General features: G+C 36.0%; 2 protein-coding genes across 2 annotated transcripts in view; both read left to right on the forward strand.

Moving 5' to 3' along the window:
• The window catches only part of arhgef37 (Rho guanine nucleotide exchange factor (GEF) 37), a 284,253-nt gene that overhangs the window by 139,583 nt on the left and 123,271 nt on the right, over positions 1 to 21,399 (forward strand). The window lies entirely within an intron of this gene.
• The window catches only part of ppargc1b (peroxisome proliferator-activated receptor gamma, coactivator 1 beta), a 67,283-nt gene that overhangs the window by 33,415 nt on the left and 12,469 nt on the right, over positions 1 to 21,399 (forward strand). Inside the window, exons 2-7 of the mRNA XM_056471984.1 lie at positions 4,879 to 5,064; positions 6,687 to 6,881; positions 10,093 to 10,215; positions 15,352 to 16,246; positions 18,113 to 18,158; positions 20,209 to 20,273. Coding sequence (XP_056327959.1) covers positions 4,879 to 5,064; positions 6,687 to 6,881; positions 10,093 to 10,215; positions 15,352 to 16,246; positions 18,113 to 18,158; positions 20,209 to 20,273 — 1,510 coding nt within the window. The remainder of the gene's footprint in view (positions 1 to 4,878; positions 5,065 to 6,686; positions 6,882 to 10,092; positions 10,216 to 15,351; positions 16,247 to 18,112; positions 18,159 to 20,208; positions 20,274 to 21,399) is intronic.

Below are 21,399 nucleotides of genomic sequence, written 5' to 3' on the forward strand. Positions count from 1 at the left end.
AATCTAACACTGCATCTCTGCTGTATGATGTTTTTGTGCTTGAAATTGATATTTAGTGATGTAGCCTGTATATATTGATTGTCATACCAATGTACTGACAGTATAACCGGAACAGCAAAGTCATTTTTGCTTTTTCGTCATACTGTCATGATGCCCAGCCCTACAATTGCAGCACACACACGCACACACACGCACACACACTCGCGCTTGTGACCTTAAACCTTCAGAGCCCAAGGAGCTTTTTATTGATTGATATTGAGACTCTCCATAACACAGAAAAAGCGAGCGAGAGAATAAAAAGATTGATTAGCCGCAGCTCCTGTGCTCCTGGGGAAGGGGTCTCGGAGGATGGAGATGAGTCAGTGGTGTGTGAGTGGGATGCGAGGAGAGTGCTAAGTGTGTGTATGTGTGTGTTTGCTTGCTCTGTGTGCATGTTGGATGATAGGCAAACACCTTCATTACACTTGCACATGCACAGCACCTTCAGAGCATCTTAAGTAGTCCCTTTAAAACGCTGCAGGCAGGAATGGATTTCCAGTTAAATTTTCACATTTGCTGAAACCTTACTGCTTTGAATCCTTTTGATGCTGATTTTAAATGTGCATTAATTCCATAACCACATCTCACAGTGTTTTCGTAAATAGTGCGATAATAGGTTTGATTTTCAAATTTTTCTGGTCAGATTTCGAATTACATGAAATGTTTCATTGTATATTAAAGGTTAAAATACTTTTGTGCCTTTAATAATATAGTAAATATATTAAACATTAATAATAATATATATGTAGATAGTAGAGCAGCACGGTGGTGCAGTGGGTAGCACAATTGCCTCACAGCAAAAAGGTCACTGGTTCGAGTCCTGGCTGGGTCAGTTTGCATTTTCTTTGTGGAGTTTGCATGTGCTCCCCGTGTTGGCGTGGGTTTCCTCTGGGCAGGATGAATCAATGCTTTCATGTTGTCAACGCCAATCTGAATGTGGCAGCAGAAATCGAGACTCATCAGACCAGGCATTGTTTTCCAATCTTCTATTGTCCAATTTTGGTGAGCCTGTGCGAATTGTTGACCCAGTTTCCTGTTCTTAGCTGACAGGAATGACACCTGGTGTGGTCTTTTGCTGCTGTTGCCCATCAGCCTCAAGGTTGGACGTGTTGTGTGTTCAGAGATGCTCTTCTGTATACCTCGGTTGTAACAAGTGGTTATTTGAGTTACTGTTGCCTTTCTATCAGCTCGAACTAATCTGGCCATTTTCGTCTGACCTCTGGCATCAACAAGGCATTTGCCCCCACAGAACTGCCAATCACTGGATATTTTCTTTTTTTCGGATCATTCTCTGTGAACCCTAGATATGATTGTGCATGAAAATCCTAGTAGATCAGCGATTTCTGAAATACCAGACCGTCTGACACCAACAACCATGCCACATTCAAAGTCACTCAAATCACCTTTCTTCCCTATTCTGATGCTCAGTTTGAACTGCAGCAAATCGTCTTGACCATGTCTACATGCCTAAATGCGTTAAGTTGCTGCCATGTGATTGGCTGATTTTAAATTTGCGTTAACAAGCAGTTGGACCTAATAAAGTGGCCGGTTCTTTTATATAATCGGTATATATATATATATATATATATATATATATATATATATATATATATATATATATATATATATATATATATATGTATGTGTATATATATATATATATATATATATATATATATATATATATATATATACATATATATATATTTATATACATATATATATATTTATATACATATATATATATATATATATATATATATATATATATATATATATATATATGTGTGTATATATATATATATATATATATATATATATATATATATATATATATATATATATATATATATATATATATATATATATATATATATATAGTTATTCTTTAGTCTCATTGTTTTCAACACCAGATTTCATCTGAAGAATTTTTCTACAATAGCTTAGTGAGGCAGATTAAATTGCTGCAGATATAATAAGATTGGCCTAAAACGGTGCAGAGGTATAGGCTACAGTATGTGACCTCATTTCATCAGAGCTCAGCAGCTGGTAATAGGTGCTTTAGTGACTCTCTTTGTAAAATTTTTGCTATTTGATTCAGTGTGGTTTGCTGCATTTTAAAACAGCAGTTCGGCGAGCTGACATAAATGGCTCCCTGCTTATTTTTGCACTGGCTCGAGCAGGCCCAGTGTAAGAAAAGAAAGGCAACTGAATAAGTGCAATCATCAGCTTTGTGAAACAGAGAGGGCAGAATTCGTGCAAGCAGTCATCAAAAATGCATCACAGTAGCCCTGTAGAATATTCATTCTACGACCTCCTGTAAACCGAGGCAGCATTGCACCTGGTGTCCTCCAGGTATCATCTCCACAAGCAGACAGGCGCTAGCCAAATGATCTGAGTGCAAAATGCAAAGCTCCATCGGTCACATGGAGATATTAAGGCTTGTGTGGTTTTCTACTGTACCCCTGGGGTTTAGACCACTTCCCTTCTCACAGTACTTATTGACACAGACACACACGCATGGGTTCTTTGTATCGCTCACACGCATACACTTTGCCTCTCTTCTCTATCACACATGCAAAGGGATGTGAAAAACCTCGTGTTTTCAAAATCAACCAATCTGTTGGTTGCATGAACAGCTAGTCAACTAATCTCTTTTAATGAGGCCCTATATAATTAAACTGATTTGCATTCACCTAACCACAATCAGATGCAGGGAACTTTATGTAAGATGCATGTTCAGAAGTGGTTAGATGGAGTTGAACAGAAAGCAGAGAGGGTCTTGAGAAAAGTGTTTTTGAAACTATTTTTAGCATGAAACACTCAGAAAGCAGGTCCTGGCTATACCAGTGCTGCTTTAAAGGCACAAACCCCTGCAAGAGGGTTTTACCTTGAAAACAGTCTAAAAGCTAAAGTGTGCGCACTCTCAGCTGGTTTAATAAAGTGCAGCCGCTCTCAATATTAAAGTCTCAGGCAAATCCTATATTTTCTTTTCAGAATATGGAGAAATATAATGTATAAACGTTTATATAAATATATTTGTTATAATTGAGTTGTTAGTATGACTTTATGTACTGTATGGTCTGACAATTGGATGTGTTAATAGATAGGAATTAGGAGCAAAAATTGTCGACATTTTCATCAGCCTAAAGACTATAAGGCATATTTTACCTGCATGTACCTTTTTCTGTTTTTAAAAACATATGAGCAAAATGTCATGTTAGAAAAGATGAGGTGATGTATATTGGCTATGACAAGATGTCAATGCTAGTCTAACTTCTGGTATTAAGATCTGGGTCTTTGTATGTTTTTTTCTGATCTTCTGATGTAATTTCTTTGCCTTCAAATCAAATTATTTCAGAGGGCAACGTTTAAATTATAATGAAAATGTGCTCACTTGTGTCAGATTGGACCACATTTGACCATAATGCATGTTTATATAATGAAAGAAACTCTGGAACTGATCAACAGTGGATGAGTTCAAAATGTTTTGAAACCCATTTACACTTCCTTTAGCGAGCCTATATAGCCTATATAATGTTGAATATAATGCAAGAAGAAATCTGATAATGACAAATGTCTCATTTTACCAGTGAAAACAAATGGTCTAATAATGCTGTCAATGACAAATGACAAGCATATGTCTCAAACATATAATAATTCAACATCAGAATTATGAATAGTTATATTCTAATGTCATCATTTTACTGTGAATTAACAAACAGGACATATTGAAAGTCTGTTCAAGTCCACCATAATGACTATACAAAATTTTGCATTTTAAGCAACAGTAGACTTAAACATAGGCCTTTTATTATTATTATTATTATTATTATTATTATTATTATTATTATTATTATTATTATTATTATTTTACCATATGCTTGAGAATTAACAATAATAATAGCCTACCAGTAGTAACCTTTATTTTACATCTACAGAATCGTGAGAAAATCGTGATCTTGATTTTAAGCAAAATAATCGTGATTCACATGTTAGCCAGAATCATGCAGCCCTAGTCTAGACAAATGACTACGCAGAAGTCCTTGCGAAAGACCAATCAAGGAATGGGCGGAGTTCACAATACTGATGGGCAAACATGTCGGAGAAGATAGCACTGTATTAGTGTCAGTGTTTAATAGAGTTGTCAAAAGTATCGACATTTGGTACCAATTGATATTGAAATGTTTAAAACAACTTTTTCCCATAAACATTTGAGGGCTTGTGTGTGGCATTTCTTTCAAAATGGAGGCAGAGTGTAGTTTTTACTGGTTCAATTGAAGATAACAGTGGTGTAACAAGGTTTAGTCACACATTCTTTGTTGATTTCTTACATTGGTTACATACTTTAAAACCCACAGACAGATACATAGACTATTAGCATTGGTTTGTGAACAAAAATGGTAAAATTTGTGAGATGGTGAGATTTCTGGCTGAAAGCAATAACATAAAACTAGTTGATTTTTGCATAACTAGTTAACCACTGTGTCTTATTCCTAATATATGCACATTTGAATGATACATGTTAGTATTTCCCTCTCACAGCAAACCCCAAAACCCATAGCTTTGTTTTTTTTGTTTTTAATTTAGGGATGTGCAACCATCGCTTAATCCTAGCTCAGCTTTTCATCTTCTTCTGACTCTCAGTTCATTAGTCGTAATGAAGTTGTGCTGAGAGTTAGTACTAATTCAGATGACTGTTACAAGCTCAGGATCTCCACAGTCACAGCATGTCTATTGATTTCCCAGCGTTTACAGCGGAGTGCATTCTTTTCAGATGTGTCCTCTGATGTTGGCCCCTTGACCTGTCATTTTTTTTTCTCTTTCTGTCATTCTCAGTATGGGGAAGAGGAGGTCTGCTCAGACCGCCTGGATGCTGACTTCCCTGACTTTGACCTCTCGCAGCTGGACGCCAGTGATTTTGACTCAGTGAACTGCCTCAGTGAGCTGCATTGGTGCAATGAGCAATCAGATCACTCCCCTGCCTCCATACAGTACAGCGCTGGAGATCCAGAGCTATTCGAGGTGGGAAAGCTCACACTCATTGCTTAATCTTGGGCTGATTAGTGGTATAGATTAGGAAATCATCTCCATTACTGTTTGGGATCCTACTATTTGATTGTTTTTACATAGACAGTAATCATGTTAGCCCTCTTTAGATCCCAGTCCCAAATGGTCCGCCTGATGTTGCAGTCTCATGACCTTTGGGCTTTCACTACCCAACAAACTATTCAGAATTATGCAATGTTTGGACTTGGAGACAGCCCGAGTGGATTAAGAGGGCAATATGGAAAAGGGTCTTAGGTTCTAGGAAAAATGGTAGCCTTAAATGGATAATTCATCAAAAATGTAATTCTCTTATTGTGTACAGTACATTCCTTCAATCCAGATTTTCTTTCACTTTTAAAGTACAAATTAGTATATAAAGATATTTTAAATATTATTTAATTATTTTAATCATTAATAACATTTTTATGCAACCAAAAAAAGTACAAACAGACAAAGTACAATACAAATCATTAATATAATCCTTATGAACAGATCAATTTAGGACAAATGATCTTTTATCTTTTTTATTACTTGTGATTTAAGAAGGGGGTACTGATATTCATTGGTGTTTTGAAGTTGAAGAAGAGTAAGGGGCCGATCACACCGAACGTGCTTTTTTTTTAACGGTCCAAAAACGCAAGGTGCACCGCATGCGTTTTTTATGTCGCTAGACAACGAGTGAATCAACTGCCTAGTGTGCGCGAGTGTTGCTGTTCATATTGGTATAATCTTAATATATTTAATAATATTGTGAAATTCAAGATTTGTGGGTGAAGCAGTGGTGCAGTAGGTAGCGCTGTCGCCTCACAAAAAGAAGGTCGCTGGTTCGAGCCTCGGCTGGGTCAGTTTCTTTTGGAGTTTTTATGTTCTCCCTGCGTTCGTGTGGGTTTCCTCCGGGTGCTCCGGTTTCTCCCACAGTCTAAAGACATGTGGTACAGGTGAATTGGATAGGCTAAATTGTCCATAGTCAATGAGTGTGTGTGGCTGTTTCCCAGAGATGGGTTGTGGCTGGAAGGGCATCCGCTGCGTAAAACATGTGCTGGATAAGTTGGCGGTTCATTCCGCTGTGGTGACCCCGGATTAATAAAGGGACTTAGCCGAAAAGAAATTGAATGAATGAATTCAAGATTTGTGAAGTCATACAGCTCCGAATAACTTTAAACAGTAACCACTAGTCTCTCCTCCATCTTCAAAAGTCTCCGTAGTCATCTTGACAACACAAACACCGCCTCTGCTTTCATTTGTGTTGCTTCATTTTACTAATGCAAAAAGCGTGTTCTGTGTCATCAGCCCCTAAGTGACGTCAGAATTGTATTGTTTGGTTAAAGCATTGTTTGGTTTAATCCAGCAGATATTTCACTGAATAATTCACTGATTTGAATGTATGATTAAATTTCATTGCTAGGTTTTGGAGCCATGATGTTTGCATGGGTGTTGCAGATTTGTTTAACCTGCAACTTTTTTAATGAATTGCCATTCTTCAATGTTTCTGCCTCAAAAACAGATCAAAACCTGTTTAGACACACATATTATAAAGGGCAAGTCTCTTGATGTTGCTTCACAGCAGATTTACCTTTACTTGTTTCTTGCTGTTGTAGGAAGAAAATGCGGCCCTGCTCGCTGCCCTCACAGACAGCCTGGACGGCATTGTTGAGGACGGAGTCGGGGGTCTGTCTGTGTTCCCTTCCCTGGGGGACGAACCTGAGGAGGGCGAAGAGGAGGAAGATGACCTCCCTATGGAGAGTGAGCCCCTCCCTGGCTCAATGAGCCCAGAGACAGAAGACCCATCTCTAGTAAGAACCCTTCCTTCCTGTTTAAGGTGGATATGGATGGGCCTCTGACTACCCCACAGCATGGGTATGATAGGCAACACAGGTCTGAATTTTTCTCATTTTGGGCTTTTTTTGTTTCTTTTTTAAGCAACCGATCTAACAAGAATCCTCTCCACAGGCAAGGATGTGGAGAACGTGGACACACTTTATGTGGACCTTTTTGCTTTGGCTTTTTTCTAGCTTTCCATTTTCCAACTCATCCCACTGCTCTTATCTTCCTCTCAGCCTTATAAGAAAGTACTGTGGCGGTACCATGGCACAGTGATGTCTTCAGATGGCAAAAAATGGACACTTTGTTATATTCCATGGCAATGGATGATCAAATAATCCTAAAAAAATGTCTTGCACAAGAATATCAAGTAACACAGTGTTTTTTTTAACATTGATAGTTGTTTAAAAAGGTTTCTTGGGGACCAAATCTGCAAATTCAATTTTTAAATGATCACGTGACATCGAAGATAACACTTTTGAAATTAAAACAGATATTTTTTAATTTTGATCAATTTAATTTGGCATTAGTGTTAATAAATATAAAAAATCTTACCAGTTTGAATTGAACATTTGAACACTAGTTGTTTCCATTACTAGCATATTAGTGTCCAGCAAACATGGTTATATCATGGTACTTTTTTAAGGGAATGCTTTTATCTACTTCCCAGATTTCTGAATCCTCCAGGTGACAAAAGGACCTCTGCAGAATAGCTTTTTTCTGCCTTTTCCCACCTTTTATAAGAGAACCCTACTCTCTCATGCTCATCTCTTTCTTAAAACGCCACTTCCTGGAACAAAATGCTGTTGTTATCTGTCTCTTTCAGCTCACAAACCCCAACAATTTAATCTGTGTATGTATAAAAACAGTTATAACAGTTATTACCCGTTGGACAGCTTTCCTATTCTACTCTTGTCTTTTCCCCCCCTTTTTTCCCACTGCTTTCTTATTTAATGCTAAACAATTGGTTGGCATAAACTGTAGTGTGTTGTAGCTGTTTTTCCAGTTTGTCATGTGCGTTTTGTGGTTTTATTTTTACCATAGAGATTGGTAGCACTTACAGTAATGTCTCGCATTTCATTCAATACCTTTAACAATTCACATTGTTCTAGAAATGCATTGTTTATTGCCCATGAAAGGGAACCGTCTGATTACTGAGATAATCGCTGCCTTCTTTTGGTGTCGCTGCAGTGTTACCAAAAAAGGCTATAACTTACAGTGTTAAGAGACTAATTCTAGAAGATATATGTGAAGGAGAGACAAATCCTTCTTAACTTGAAGACAATTATGGAGATCTTTTAAAGAATGAGACTAGTACTTTTAAGGTGCCAGTGGGGCTGAAATTACCAGTGGTGTAAATTGTAAACAGTGTTTAGTTTTCTCATACAAACTATAATACACATTCAGGCAGCATAGAGCAGTGTTCTGAGCAAAACAATTTACAGAGCTATTACTTGTTAAAAGTACTACATAGCAATATGTTTTGATTCGTTAATTTACATATTGTGAACTGAAAATAAACACCAATTTTAATTGGCTAATTTATTAATATACATTCATTTTAATTTGGGTCTGTTCATAATACAGTAATTATATTAATTGAAGCAACTTCAGATGTTGATAATGTATTTATTTATAAACTGCAGTTCAAAAAAATGGGACCAATAAGATTTTTATTTTTAAAAGAAATTAGCATTTTAAATAGAACCAATTTTTTTTTAATCAATGCATAAATGACATATACAAAACAATGGCAGAGGTGTACATAAAAATATGAAAAGCATAATAGCGTTATATAATAGCAATTAGAATCAATCAATACGTTGTTACAAATTTGTTGAAACAAATTCTGTTTTTTAACACGTTATCCTGCTAAAGTCTATCACAGTTTACAAATAGAATCACTGAACTGCTATTTTAAATATTGACTAAATTGAATATATTAAGAAATGTTTCTTAAGTGGAAAATCACGAAGGATCATGTGACACAGAAGACTATTTTCAGATTGAAGTATATTCAATACTATTAATGACCATAAATAAAAGCATTTAAAACGCCTAACACACATTTAAACCATAGGGCATATGGGAAAATATATGTGTATGTACCTGTATATTTATTTGCTAAAGTATTTATTTAATAAACCAAAAAAGACATATTAAACATTTACAATATATTATAAATATACTGTATTTTTAAAATATTTTCAGACACTTTTGACTCAACAAAGTGCCTGGAAGTTACAAGTCTAGACAGATGCACTACCATGTTAAATGATTAAGTAACAATGGAATTGTTCCAGTATAGTTTAGTCTGGGCATTACTGTCTTACCCAAGATCTGAGAGCCCCCTCTGCTGGCAATGGCTACAGTTACACCTCAACCCCTAAATGAGGCCAGCCTGTGTGCGGAACAAGGGGTGCATTGAAGCACCAGGAAAAGAGAAAGCAGAGCACATGTTTTCATGGCATAGATGGCTGATGCATGCCAAAATGGCTTGGTACACAGAAGCTGAAACCCTCAGTGCCCCTTCAGTTTCCTCAATGGACACTGAGAGACATGGACAGACCTGCCAAGTTGGCACATTAACAATCGCTTAAGGGGCTCAGCAACATAGCTCTGCTTCTTACTTTGCTTTCTCTAGTTGCGCTGATCATGTACGACTCGCACATTCAGTTTTTTTATGTCTTGTTTTTTCAGCAGGAAACTCCCACATGAAAAAATACTAGAGTAATTTATAGTAAACACTATAGTATTAGTGAACCATGCTATAGTGAAGTTAGGTAAAGTATAGGTAATTTTATAGTTGCTATGGTTACACAACAACTATAGTAATATAAACAAATGACCCAATATTGTAGTTTTCTTTAACTATAACGTATATTATAGTACAATACACCACAGTAAACTAATATATAATATGTTAGTTTATAAGTTCACTATATTAAATACTACAGTATTCTGTAGCATTAATTAACAAGAAGTTATAAATGCGGTATTTTATACAGCGTAACACTCTTTACTGTAGTATGGTATGGTAGTATGGATGTTTTTGTTGATGTACTGGCAGTCTTGATAAACAGACGTCAGAGATTGAGAAATTCTGTGTTTGTGTAATGTCTCTGTTTTAAATGCATCATGTAAAATCAAATTTTAATCCCTCACCTCTCATTCCCTCCACAGCTGAAAAAGCTCCTGTTGACACCCCCTAATGTGCCTGCGGGCCTCGAGTCACACAAAGACGGTGGCGTTCATCGTCATAGCAGTAGGAACCAGCATGTCAAGCCCCTGAGGCCCATGCTAAAGGTGAGAGGAAGTCCATTCATGACAACTGTTGCTTAAAGGAACACCACATTTTTTTGGAAAAAGGCTAATTTTACCATTTAGCTGATCTCCAGTTCTGACAGGAGCACATTTAGCCTAGCTTATCTTAGCATAGGTTAGCATCATTTTAGCTTAGTCAGAGTCCCTTGAAGGCAATTCTTTTAACTCGGCGGCCATCTTTGAAACGCCTCTCAGGCAGTATGCTCTGTCTGGATGAGGAAGCATCAAACACTTCAAAACTTCAAAACAAGATCATGACACCAACCTCATTTATGACTGTGTTACAGATTATTATCCTCTGAATAATGACTGTCCGATCGCGTTGGTCTTCTGAAGTAATTCACAACTTTTTCTTGATGGCGAGACTTTGTTTACAAGTTTGTGAGCGTTTGAGGAGTTGCTGTCATGTGACGTGCGCCTGACAGGATGGACTGTACTTCACATACGTTTTATACAGATTACGAAACCAAAAAAAACTTTTATTTTCAAGTGCAAAAAGCAAAAACTTGGTTCAGTACAGATTTCAAGCTTTATGTGGACATATTTATTATGTCTGTAAAGCAAGTATTCGCTGAGATTCCAGTTTGTTTGTTGACCACAAAACTGTTGTAAATGCATACCTCTGGTCCGAGCTTTTCCCCGAGGGAAACGTCAGTAAAAAAAACGAATGATGATTGGCTCCTGGACTAGTAGGCGGGGCTTCATTCGCCATATTGACGTTACGCTTTTCCCATTTAAAACTATACGAGTGACATGTCCTGTATATTCTGTAGCCTTTGACTTAGTTTAGCTTAAATCATTGAATAGACCATTATTATCTCTCTCAAAAATTCCCCAAAATTTCATATTTAAAGAGAATTTTCATATTTAAAGCTTGACTTTTCCTACATCGTGTACTAAGACCAATGGAAGAATTGAAAGTAATAGGCTATTTTGCACATGAAAAAAGTTTAGCTATGTTACTAGGTAACAGCTTTGCGTAATATCATTGCACCTTATATATTTATGCTACAGCAGCAAAGTTCCTAAATTATTATGCCAGAATCTTTGAGCTATAGCTCCTAGCCCAGGGCTATTCAATTAGTATTTCATTGGGGCCAGTTCAAGAAGAGCATCCCAAATGAGGGGCCGGAGAGATATGACTTGCAATATAAGTGATGACACAACAGCATATAAGAGCCCATATGTTGTATTTTTGCTCCTTAAGACACCCACGTTGGCTTTTTCTACATTAAAATGTTAATATATTGTGTTTTGAAACTACATAATATCACTGCATTGTACAATAGGCTTTTTTTTCCCAAACATTCAAATGTTGTATTTCAAAGCACAACAAAAACAGAGCATTGCTTAAGTAGGCTTTTTCTACATTCAGACACATTCATATGTTATGTTTTGAACTGCATAACAATTATGAATGCAGCAATTATAGATTTTGGTTGTACGATTATATAGTCTGAAGAATAATTATGGTTTCACAGTTATCACGTCTAATGTAAATTTAAGCTTTATATTAGCTAAGTATTTAAATGAACTGTTGTTATCATCTGCGTTCATACATACATAATCATTTTAATCATTTGTAACATAACTTTTGTCTACATTGCACTGAAAGCCACGCACAACTCTTACCGCTACGGCATGAGATGTTTTCTACTCAGTGCGTCTGGAAGGCGCGAGTGCATCACTTTACTTGCGTGCGCATATTGGCATATGTTCTTACATTGGAAATACTCGGAACTTTAAACTAGTGCGCAGGTGGCATAACTTTATTTAGTTGCAGTAGTTTCGTTCCGTGCAACAGAAACGTGTCATTGAGAAGCCTTTACGATAAATATAAAAATGTTTTTGGCTGCTTGTGCCACTCGCTTAATGTCAGGTAACTCATGCTCTGCGCAGCCTTTAGCTGCAGCTCGTGCTGTATTGAACTGACGCACGTCACTTCATAATTATAGCGACCGTTTTTCGACTGAACTAAATTTATTTCTGATGTCTTGGTCACACTATTTGGAGGGCCGAAACAAATTGCCTGGCCCATGGGCCGTCAATCGAATAGCCCTGTCCTAGCCAATCTATCAAATAGTAACTTTTCATATAGCAACTTAGTACATGATGTAACTATAGAAGAGTCACGCTTTAATAGGAAAATTATCTGAACTTTTTTTTAAAAAATTGAGCGAGTTTCAAATGGTCTTATCATTTTCAAAGATGTATGCTAAGCTAAGCTAAAAGTGCTCCCACCAGACCCAGAGATCAGCTGAATGAATTAAAAAAGGTAAAACTAAACTGTTTAAGTCTCAGGGAGTTGTAAAATTTGCAAAAGAAAAAGTGGAGGGGTGCTTTAAACTCAAAACAGGATTCAAGAGGGCAAAGAAGACTTTCCATTGTATACCATTTACTACCGTTTACACCGCAGCGTATTCCCACTGCAATGCTAATGCCTAATTAGCTTATGCCAGCCTTTAGAAGCCACACCGAGGATTTGCGCTTCAAAGTTCTAAAGCCTGTGAAGCCTGTGGTTCCTCATTCACTCCCCGCGCTTTGGCACATCGCGCCACGGCTAAGACTGTCGACGCATTAGAGTTGAGTGCAGCCATCTGTCATGCCAAAGCCACAGCCTCTACCCAGCCTAAAGGGCAATGTTCACTGAGTTAGAGATTACTTCAAAGAACAAGCAGTAGTTCCTCAGATACCAGGAGAGTATCTCACAACCAACCTTAGCACATTTGTCACAGTAACCTTAGAGCAAAGTACACTCTGAAATAGACTCCAGGGGTTTCAGCTGCCCGCGTGGTCCACATGCTTGGTCATTTCATAAGGGGGTTACAAAAGATGGCTGGCTACATTCAGGGTGAACGCCAAAAGCAAATGCTCATCACCAGAATAGTTTTAAAGAGCTTATATTTGTTACTTCTGTCATCATAGTGCTAGAACTTTCATTGTGGATTAGATGAGATTATTTAATTTTATAATAGCCATAAACAGTATCAAATCCTAATAGATCTGCTTTGAGCTGATTTTATTCTTAGTATTACAGGGTTATAATAAAAAAAGTCTTAGTTAACTCTTTCTCAGTTTAAGACCTTAAAAACATCACGCCATTAAATAATGCAAATTACAAAGAATTAAAATATTTTTGCAGTTATTTGCAGTTATTTGATCAAAAATACAGTTAAAAAGTAAAAATTGTAAAAATATGTTTGTTTAATAAAATTAAATGTATTACAGTCAAATATATTTTAAAAGGTAATTTATTGGTGTCATCAAAGCTGAATTTTATTGGACAATTTTTATCATCTTCATTGTCACAAAAGTCTTAAGAAATCCTTTAGAGCTGCTGTTCATTCTTTGATAAATCTATCTTATTTTGCAATGAGGAAGTTTGCTCTTTTCTTTGAATGTGTTAGCCTTTTATTTGATTCCATTTGAGTCTGACAAATGCTTTCACTACAAAGCAGTATTTCTATAGCAATAAATTAAAATTTAAATATTGTGGTAAGAAAATTGTATTTTTGCAACATCAATCAGCATAACAAGCAAAAAATGAATGGAAGTGAATGAGACTGTAAGTCCCACTGCATTTAAATGACACATTGTAAAAAAATAAGGTGGATAGAAAGTTTTAAAAGGCTGCTTTTATTCAAAAACAGAATAGTTTGTAGCATTAAAAACATTTTTTATAATTGGCTCTTGATTATTTTAATGCATTTTCTTTACTGAATTAAATATCATACTTGCAGTCTCTAGAGTTTCAAACGGTACATACAGTTATAAATATTTATTTATATGTATTTTAAAGAGCCCCTATTTTGCATTATAAAAGGTCATATTTTGATTTTGGGGGTCTCCAACAACAGGCTGATATCCATGCAAGGTCAAAAAATACTTTCATTGTCTTATAACATGCATTTATTTTTACCTAATTATCCCAATGACTCCTATATGATTCGTTCAGCCATTCATTTGCTCCCAAACTCCTCCTTTGCGTGAGGCTAATTTGTGCTGATTGTTCTGATGACCCAGTCTGTTGTGATTGATCGACTGGGTTCAGTGCGAGACAGAGAAAAAAGCCCACCACGGCTATGGAGTATCAGAGAGTGTGAGAGCACAATGCAGGAATGCAATAAAGCAATTCGGTTAAACACCAGCATATACTCTATTCTTAGCCATAACCCAAGTAATAACTACGACACACATTCAGTATTAATACATATAGTAGCAAAAGCTGAACTGTATTGAAAATTGACCACACCGCATGTGTAGGAACAGCTGATGGTGGCCAGAGCAAATACAAACGGCAGAGGATCGCCAGTTCAGAAATGCAATTTAAATCAGTAAAGAAAGAAGCACGCGTCGTGTTTTTAACGTGGTTTTGGACGCGATATGAGACTAGCCCCATACAGATTTAACCTGAGAGCTACATTAAAAGCACTGATCAATAATATACGAGTGTTTACAAGCTGCGCGGAACAATTACAAGTTACAACACACAATTAAACACTTATTTTGCAAACTACACAAATCGAGGCAACAATTTAATTACACTTACACGTTATGATCCAGAGGAAGAAGAAACTAGTTCATATGAACTGTAATAGTTACTGACAAAGTGTCTTTCAAAGTCTGACAAAGTCCTATACTTAATACTCTCTGCTGCTCCTTCAATAGCGAATGACCAACGAATCCCGTGGTTCAGCATAGGTTATGGTATCAATCATCAGAAAAATGGGAGGAAATTACAGGATGTGGTACTGCATATTCGGTGATGTACCGCGTTGACGTCAGTGCGTTCAGGCAAACATCTTAACCCAACTCGATTCACTTGTTCGACTTTGAGTCGACTATTTCATTAAAGATTCAACAGTGTTACACACTGCATGGAAGCTCATTTTCAAAAACTCATAATAGGGGCTCTTTAGTGACATGTTTTGTCCTTTATATTACTGCTGTAAATAATGGCGTTTTAGAAAATCGCTAAACTACTTGAGTCTAACTATAACACTGACTAACAACATCTATTAACTACAATATAATCATAAACCTTTTTTTTTTTTACTTTTTTATTATGTAAATCTGTTATATGTACCATCAAACCAATGAAATCTTCTCTTTCCACAGAAGGACAAATCAAGCACACAGGAGCGTAAGCCACGGCCAGTGAGGCCCAGCGGTCGTCTTTGCACTGAACTCCACCGTCACCTCACTACTGCACGGGACAACGAGGACACACCATCAGCCGACACTGAGGAAGAAGAAGAGGAAGAGGACAGCGAGTCAGAAGAAGAAGAGGAAGAAGAGTCATCCAGCAGCGAGGGGGAAAGCGTAGTTTGCATCGAGCCAGCAAAGCCTCAATTCTCCTCCGAAAAAGAACTGCACTCTGTAGTCGAGCTCATCAAATACATGCACACGTACTGCCTGCCCGTACGCAAACAGGCTAGCTGGGATCGCAAAGAGCGCGAGGCGTTAGCACGGAAAGCCAAACCTGAGCACTCACAGGTCCCTCGACCCCCTCCGACCTCTCAGAAACCTACTTCTCAGACCAGGCCCAGGGTGCCGTTCTGTCGCCGTAGGGAAATCAAGGCTCATTCACTGCTTAAGGAGCTTTTAGAGGCCGTCAGCTCGTTTGATGTTAGCAAGCCTTATAGGATGCACAGCCCTCCTTATATTCACAGCAGAGGAGCTGCCATTCGGCCCACTGTTGACGTTTCTTCTTCTCCTCCACGGCAGCCCAAAGCTGAACCTAAAGACTCAGACTGTGAGAGTTGGCAAAAGGCCGCAAAGAGGCCTAAAAGCCCGGAGCCAGAGGAAGGGTCGTTTTCTGTCAGGCGCTCACGTCGACTGGCTTCTTTTCCTAGCCGGTTTGCTAAGAGGGTTCGTGTTAGCTGTGGCCGGACGGAGCAATGCAGCGAAGAGGAGATTACGGTCAAACATCCTCCCACTGACACTGAAAGCAGCCAGAAGAGCAGCTCCTACAAGCCTTCTGAGACCCATAATAACCCATGCTGCAGTGACGGTAAGACTGCAAGAACACACAGGTTTACTATTAAAACAATACTGCAGTAGGTTCAGACACATTACAGACTTATTTTTTTTGTCTCGAAATCTATTAAATTATTTAAAATCAATCCGTTTCTGAGGAGTTTACCCATTATGTGACAGTTGAAATTTTCTATTAAAACGATGACCAGTTTTCTCAGGTTCCTGTGTGTAGGTTTTGTCATTTTAATTAAATTTTTTATGGCGATGAATAGGTTATTTCTACTTCCTTTTAAATGAAGTAACTGAACATACACATATGAAGCTCATTTCAGATGGAACGTAGAGGTGTTTGCCTCCTCACTCTGCAAAATATGTCTCTTACCTAGAGATTTTGTCTTGTTTTTAGTCAAAATATCTACAAATTCTTGGAATAAGCAGCTTTTTTCCATCTGAAAACAAGATTATTATGCTTACCCGACTGGGAGATTATTTTGCTTGTTTTAGGTAAAAACTCACTTTATTTTGACTTACACTACCGGTCAAACGTTTGGGGTCAGTTTTTTTTTTTCGTGCTTTTTTTATTTATTTATTTATTTTTAATTCTTTTGTTCATCAAGGCGGAATTTATTAAATGTAAAAATTGTTAAATACTTATCTATTAAATATTTATTTATTATCTATTGTATGTAGTTTCAAATGAAATTATTACGCCAATCATTATTGCTTTAAAGACTATTACCATTAATAATTATAATAATAATAATAATAACAACAATTAAAATCAATATTTCAGAGTGATTTCTGATGGATCATGTGACTGAAGACTGGAATAATGAAGCTGAAATTCATCTTTAAAATCACTGGAATAAATTATTTAATTAAATTAATTAAATTATAAACTAGTTTTCAACAGTTATGTTATAGTGCAATGACAAATCACTTTTTTTTTTTACTGTATTTTGATTAAATAAATGCAGCCTTGGTGAGCAGAAGACGCTTTTTTTTTACATTTAAAAATCCTACTGACCCCAAACTTTTGACCAGTAGTGTTTTATTTCTAAAAGCAAGACTATATATTATTATACCAGTTTTGAAAATGCTTCTTGCTTGGATGGCTGGATGGATGGATGGATGGATGGATAGTGAAAGATAGAGTAAACAGAAATATTCAGCAATGTTTTAAACTTTAACATTTTTTAAACAGTTATATTTGTATAGCAAAATTTATATACTATGACTTAAATGACTTATTATTTCTGAAAACAAGACGATATCTAGTTATACCTGTGTTGAAGATGCTTCTTGATTTAAGAATTTTGACCAGAATCATGACAAAACCTCTAGGAAAGGCATTTTTTGCAGTGCAAATGGTGAATATAATATGATAGATAGATAGATAGATAGATAGATAGATAGATAGATAGATAGATAGATAGATAGATAGATAGATAGATAGATAGATAGATAGATAGATAGATAGATAGATAGATAGATAGATAGATAGATAGATAGATAGATAGATAGATAGATAGATAGATAGATAGATAGATAGATAGATCGATAGATAGATAGAGAACTTAAACTTTTTAAACAATTTTATTTGTATAGCAAAATTTATATACTGTGTAGATAATTATAAACATTTCGAAAATGTATGTTATACACATTTTTATTTTGACTTGAAAGTTTTTAATCTTGTCATTTCTTTCTATTGTTCAACAATCTTTGAAGAAGCTTCTATTTGCTGCTGCTTTTAAGAATCCAAAAGCTAAACACTGCTCTAAAGAATCTATAATGCACCATCGAGCATGTTTTCAATCTTCATAGAGCCAGTTAAGGAGCTCACAGCATCTGCTATTGAGATCTCTAACAATGCCTCTGTCTGTTGTTGTGATTGCAGAGAAACGCTCCTGCCTCTGTCTGCCGCTGGCATCCAAATCCAACGGGTGCGTGTTCAATTCATTCTTAATCTATTCTAGAGCCCTGGAACACTTCCAGGCCAAAAGTTTAAGACTCTTGTCCATCTTGAGAATTGCCTAGAGGAGGCTTGTATAGTTGCTATTTTACAACAAAACACGCCGTCTCTCAAAGTAAAGCATTACTATAAATAGCCTGAGGTCCTTCTACCAATTACAGTCATTTGTTGTTCCATGCATATACATAGCTCAGACGCGGTGCAGATAAAGCAACCCAGATCAATCAAACCCTGCTATAAATGTCGTTAAAGGACAAATATAAACCTCTGAAGCAGTAAATCTGATGCATTTTGTTGCTGCACATAAACAGAAAATCATATGTGATGAAAAAGAAAATGGAGTTTGGTTTTTAACTTAAAAGGTTTTGATTTTGAAATAACTTTTGGTCGCCCTTTATTTTCATGGTCCATTTGTCGAATTTAAGTTAAATTGCATCTACATGCCAACTAATTCTCGTTAGATTATAAGTAGACTGTTAGGTTGATTGATTGATTGATTTTATTTGACAATTCTAACAAAATATACAAACAAGTTCAGTTAGACCAATTCATACATTATTTCAAAAACTGTTGAGGATAAAGTACAGAAAAAGCCACAGCCTTATTTCCATTGTGGTCCTCGATATTCCTAAAAAATTAACAAGCAAATCATAAATGGAGTGCAAACATCATCAGCTCAGCAACTCAGCACAACAAAATCCTCAACTTCAACTGTAAAACAACCACTTTTTAAGATACTCTCTTTTAAAAACACTCTCAATTTGAATCTCTTTAAAAATCGTGATCAAAACAATCCAAGCAGCAGAGCTAGTACACAAAAAAGAAATTCTACCTGATTCACTCTTAAATATATATGGGTAAATATCCCTGCTAGGCCCTCTTGTAGAATGACAATGTACCTCACTAACTAAAACATAATAATTAAGAAAATATTTTAGGACTATTTTCTTTAAAATCTTAAAAACCATCACTAATTTTAAAAATGTGACCCTATTCTCAACTTTTGAACATTTACTTTGACTATAATGTTCATTATTTAAATGTGTCAGTTGAGGTACTTTCATAACAATTCTACACAACTTATTTTGGGCCGTCTGCAATTTATTTTTCATTTTTTTTAGAACTACCGCTGTACCAAAAAGCTGCAGCATAGTCAAAGTATGGCTGCACTAATGCACTCGCTAAAATTTTTAAAGCTTGGGTATCTAGGAGCTCTGCCTGTCTTGCTAAAAACTTAATTTTAGAACAAATTTTTGAATGGACTATAACAGCAATCTTTTCACCTGTCAAATTACTATAAAATGCAACCCAAATATTTCACTTCCTGTTTTGGAGTAATAATTTGATCCCCTACTTTTATCTCTGACCCGACAGATTTTCTTAGTTTCGCAGCTTAACCAAATAAAATAAATTCAGTTTTACCCAAATTTAAGGACAATTTATTAAGGCAAAACCATTCAGAGACTTCCTCAATTTGTTTACTCATTTCGTTTTCAATAAATTCCCTCGTCTCATGAGACCCAATTATTGCTGCATCATCCACATATAACAAAAGCTTATTTGAACAAGCCAATGTTAGGTTGGGGTTGGGGTTAGTGTTAAGGTTAGTGTAAGTTGACATGTACTTGCAAAGTTCCTTATAGTCAGTTAAATGTCTGTTGAAGGGGCAGTATCAACAGATATTAAGCAGACAGTCTACTAATACTCAATTGGACCTTCAAAATAAAGTGTTACCTAACTTTTCTATTCTGTAATTTTTTAATGCTTTTAAAAACCCAAAAGGACCTCTAAAGATCCCATAATGCACCATCAAGTATTTGTTTTTCCAAGCTTATACATATGCTGTGAAGCAAAGAGACCCAGATCGATCAAACCCTGCTTCAAATGTCATTAGAGGACAAATATAACCCCCTGAAGCAGTAAATCTGATGCATTTTGTTGTTGAAACTGTATCCTGTTTTTCTTGTCCGAGTAAGAGTTTAATGGATTCTGCTGTTTCTTCTTTGTGTTTTCCTGATCAGAGACATGCAGTACGCCAACAAGCCCTTTGAGCAGACTCTCTGTATGGAACTGTGTGGCACAGCAGGTATTATTACGCACTTAGTCGGTGGTATTTTTATAAGTGTGTCATTTTTGGGGCATTGTGTAAGCTATTAGCACTTGATTCACCTCATATGTTCTCACACATGCTAATAGCTTGCCAGTATTTGCACAGGATTTAGACTGTCGCGAATGACGTGTGTAGATTAGGCTAGTGAATGTCTAAATAAGCTGACTGGTAAATGGCTTATTGCTGTTACTGCATCCTGTTACTGCAATAAAAGTTTGTGGCCTTCACTTATAAAAACAGACAAAAGGAAAGAGTAATGTTGTAAAATTAATTGTCAATGCAATTTAAAAATGTTGTTTATTGGTGTGATGAATATATTGATGAATATATTTGTTTTTAAATGTTCAGATTTTAGTTGGAATTGAAAGGTCTGATTTCTGTACATTTTTAGAAAATTCAATACTATTTCTGGCGGTTCATTCCATTGTGGAGGATTAATAAAGGGACTAAGCCGGAAAAAAAAATGAAAACTATTTCTGAAATAGAAAGCTTTTGTAATTCACTCTCATTTTGCTTAATTTAATGCATCCTTGCTACACAAGAGTATCATAAAATTACAAAATAAAATCCTTACCGAACATTTTTTTTTTCAGGTAAATTCTGATCTTTTGAACTTCTATTTAATTGAGGAATTCTAAAAAACAAGCAATTTTTTTTCAACACTGATAATATTAAAGATGCAGTATGTAAGTTTGACACCCAGTGGTTGAACTGGGTATTGCATTCTTGGTTCAAAACAAACGCAAGCGCAAGTTGCCAGATTGAGGACCAAGAGGAGCGAGTCTGATGATTGAGCCTAAAGGCTGATTTAAATCGTGTTCTAAATAAAAGCAACAACTCGTGATATAAGGAATATTTTCCACATTAAAAGGAGTTTTTGTTCTAACCAACACCTCAACACCTTACCATTTCATGAGAGAGTGCATATCCTGTGCTTCTGAATAGCTGTATTTAAATTTCTGTCCTGTTCACCTAATGTAATATTTATATTATTTGTTAATTAATAACCTTTATATATATATATATATATATATATATATATATATATATATATATATATATATATATATATATACATATATATATATATATATATATATAT

Source organism: Danio aesculapii, chromosome 14 (assembly GCF_903798145.1).
Source record: "Danio aesculapii chromosome 14, fDanAes4.1, whole genome shotgun sequence".
Lineage (NCBI taxonomy): Eukaryota > Metazoa > Chordata > Actinopteri > Cypriniformes > Danionidae > Danio > Danio aesculapii.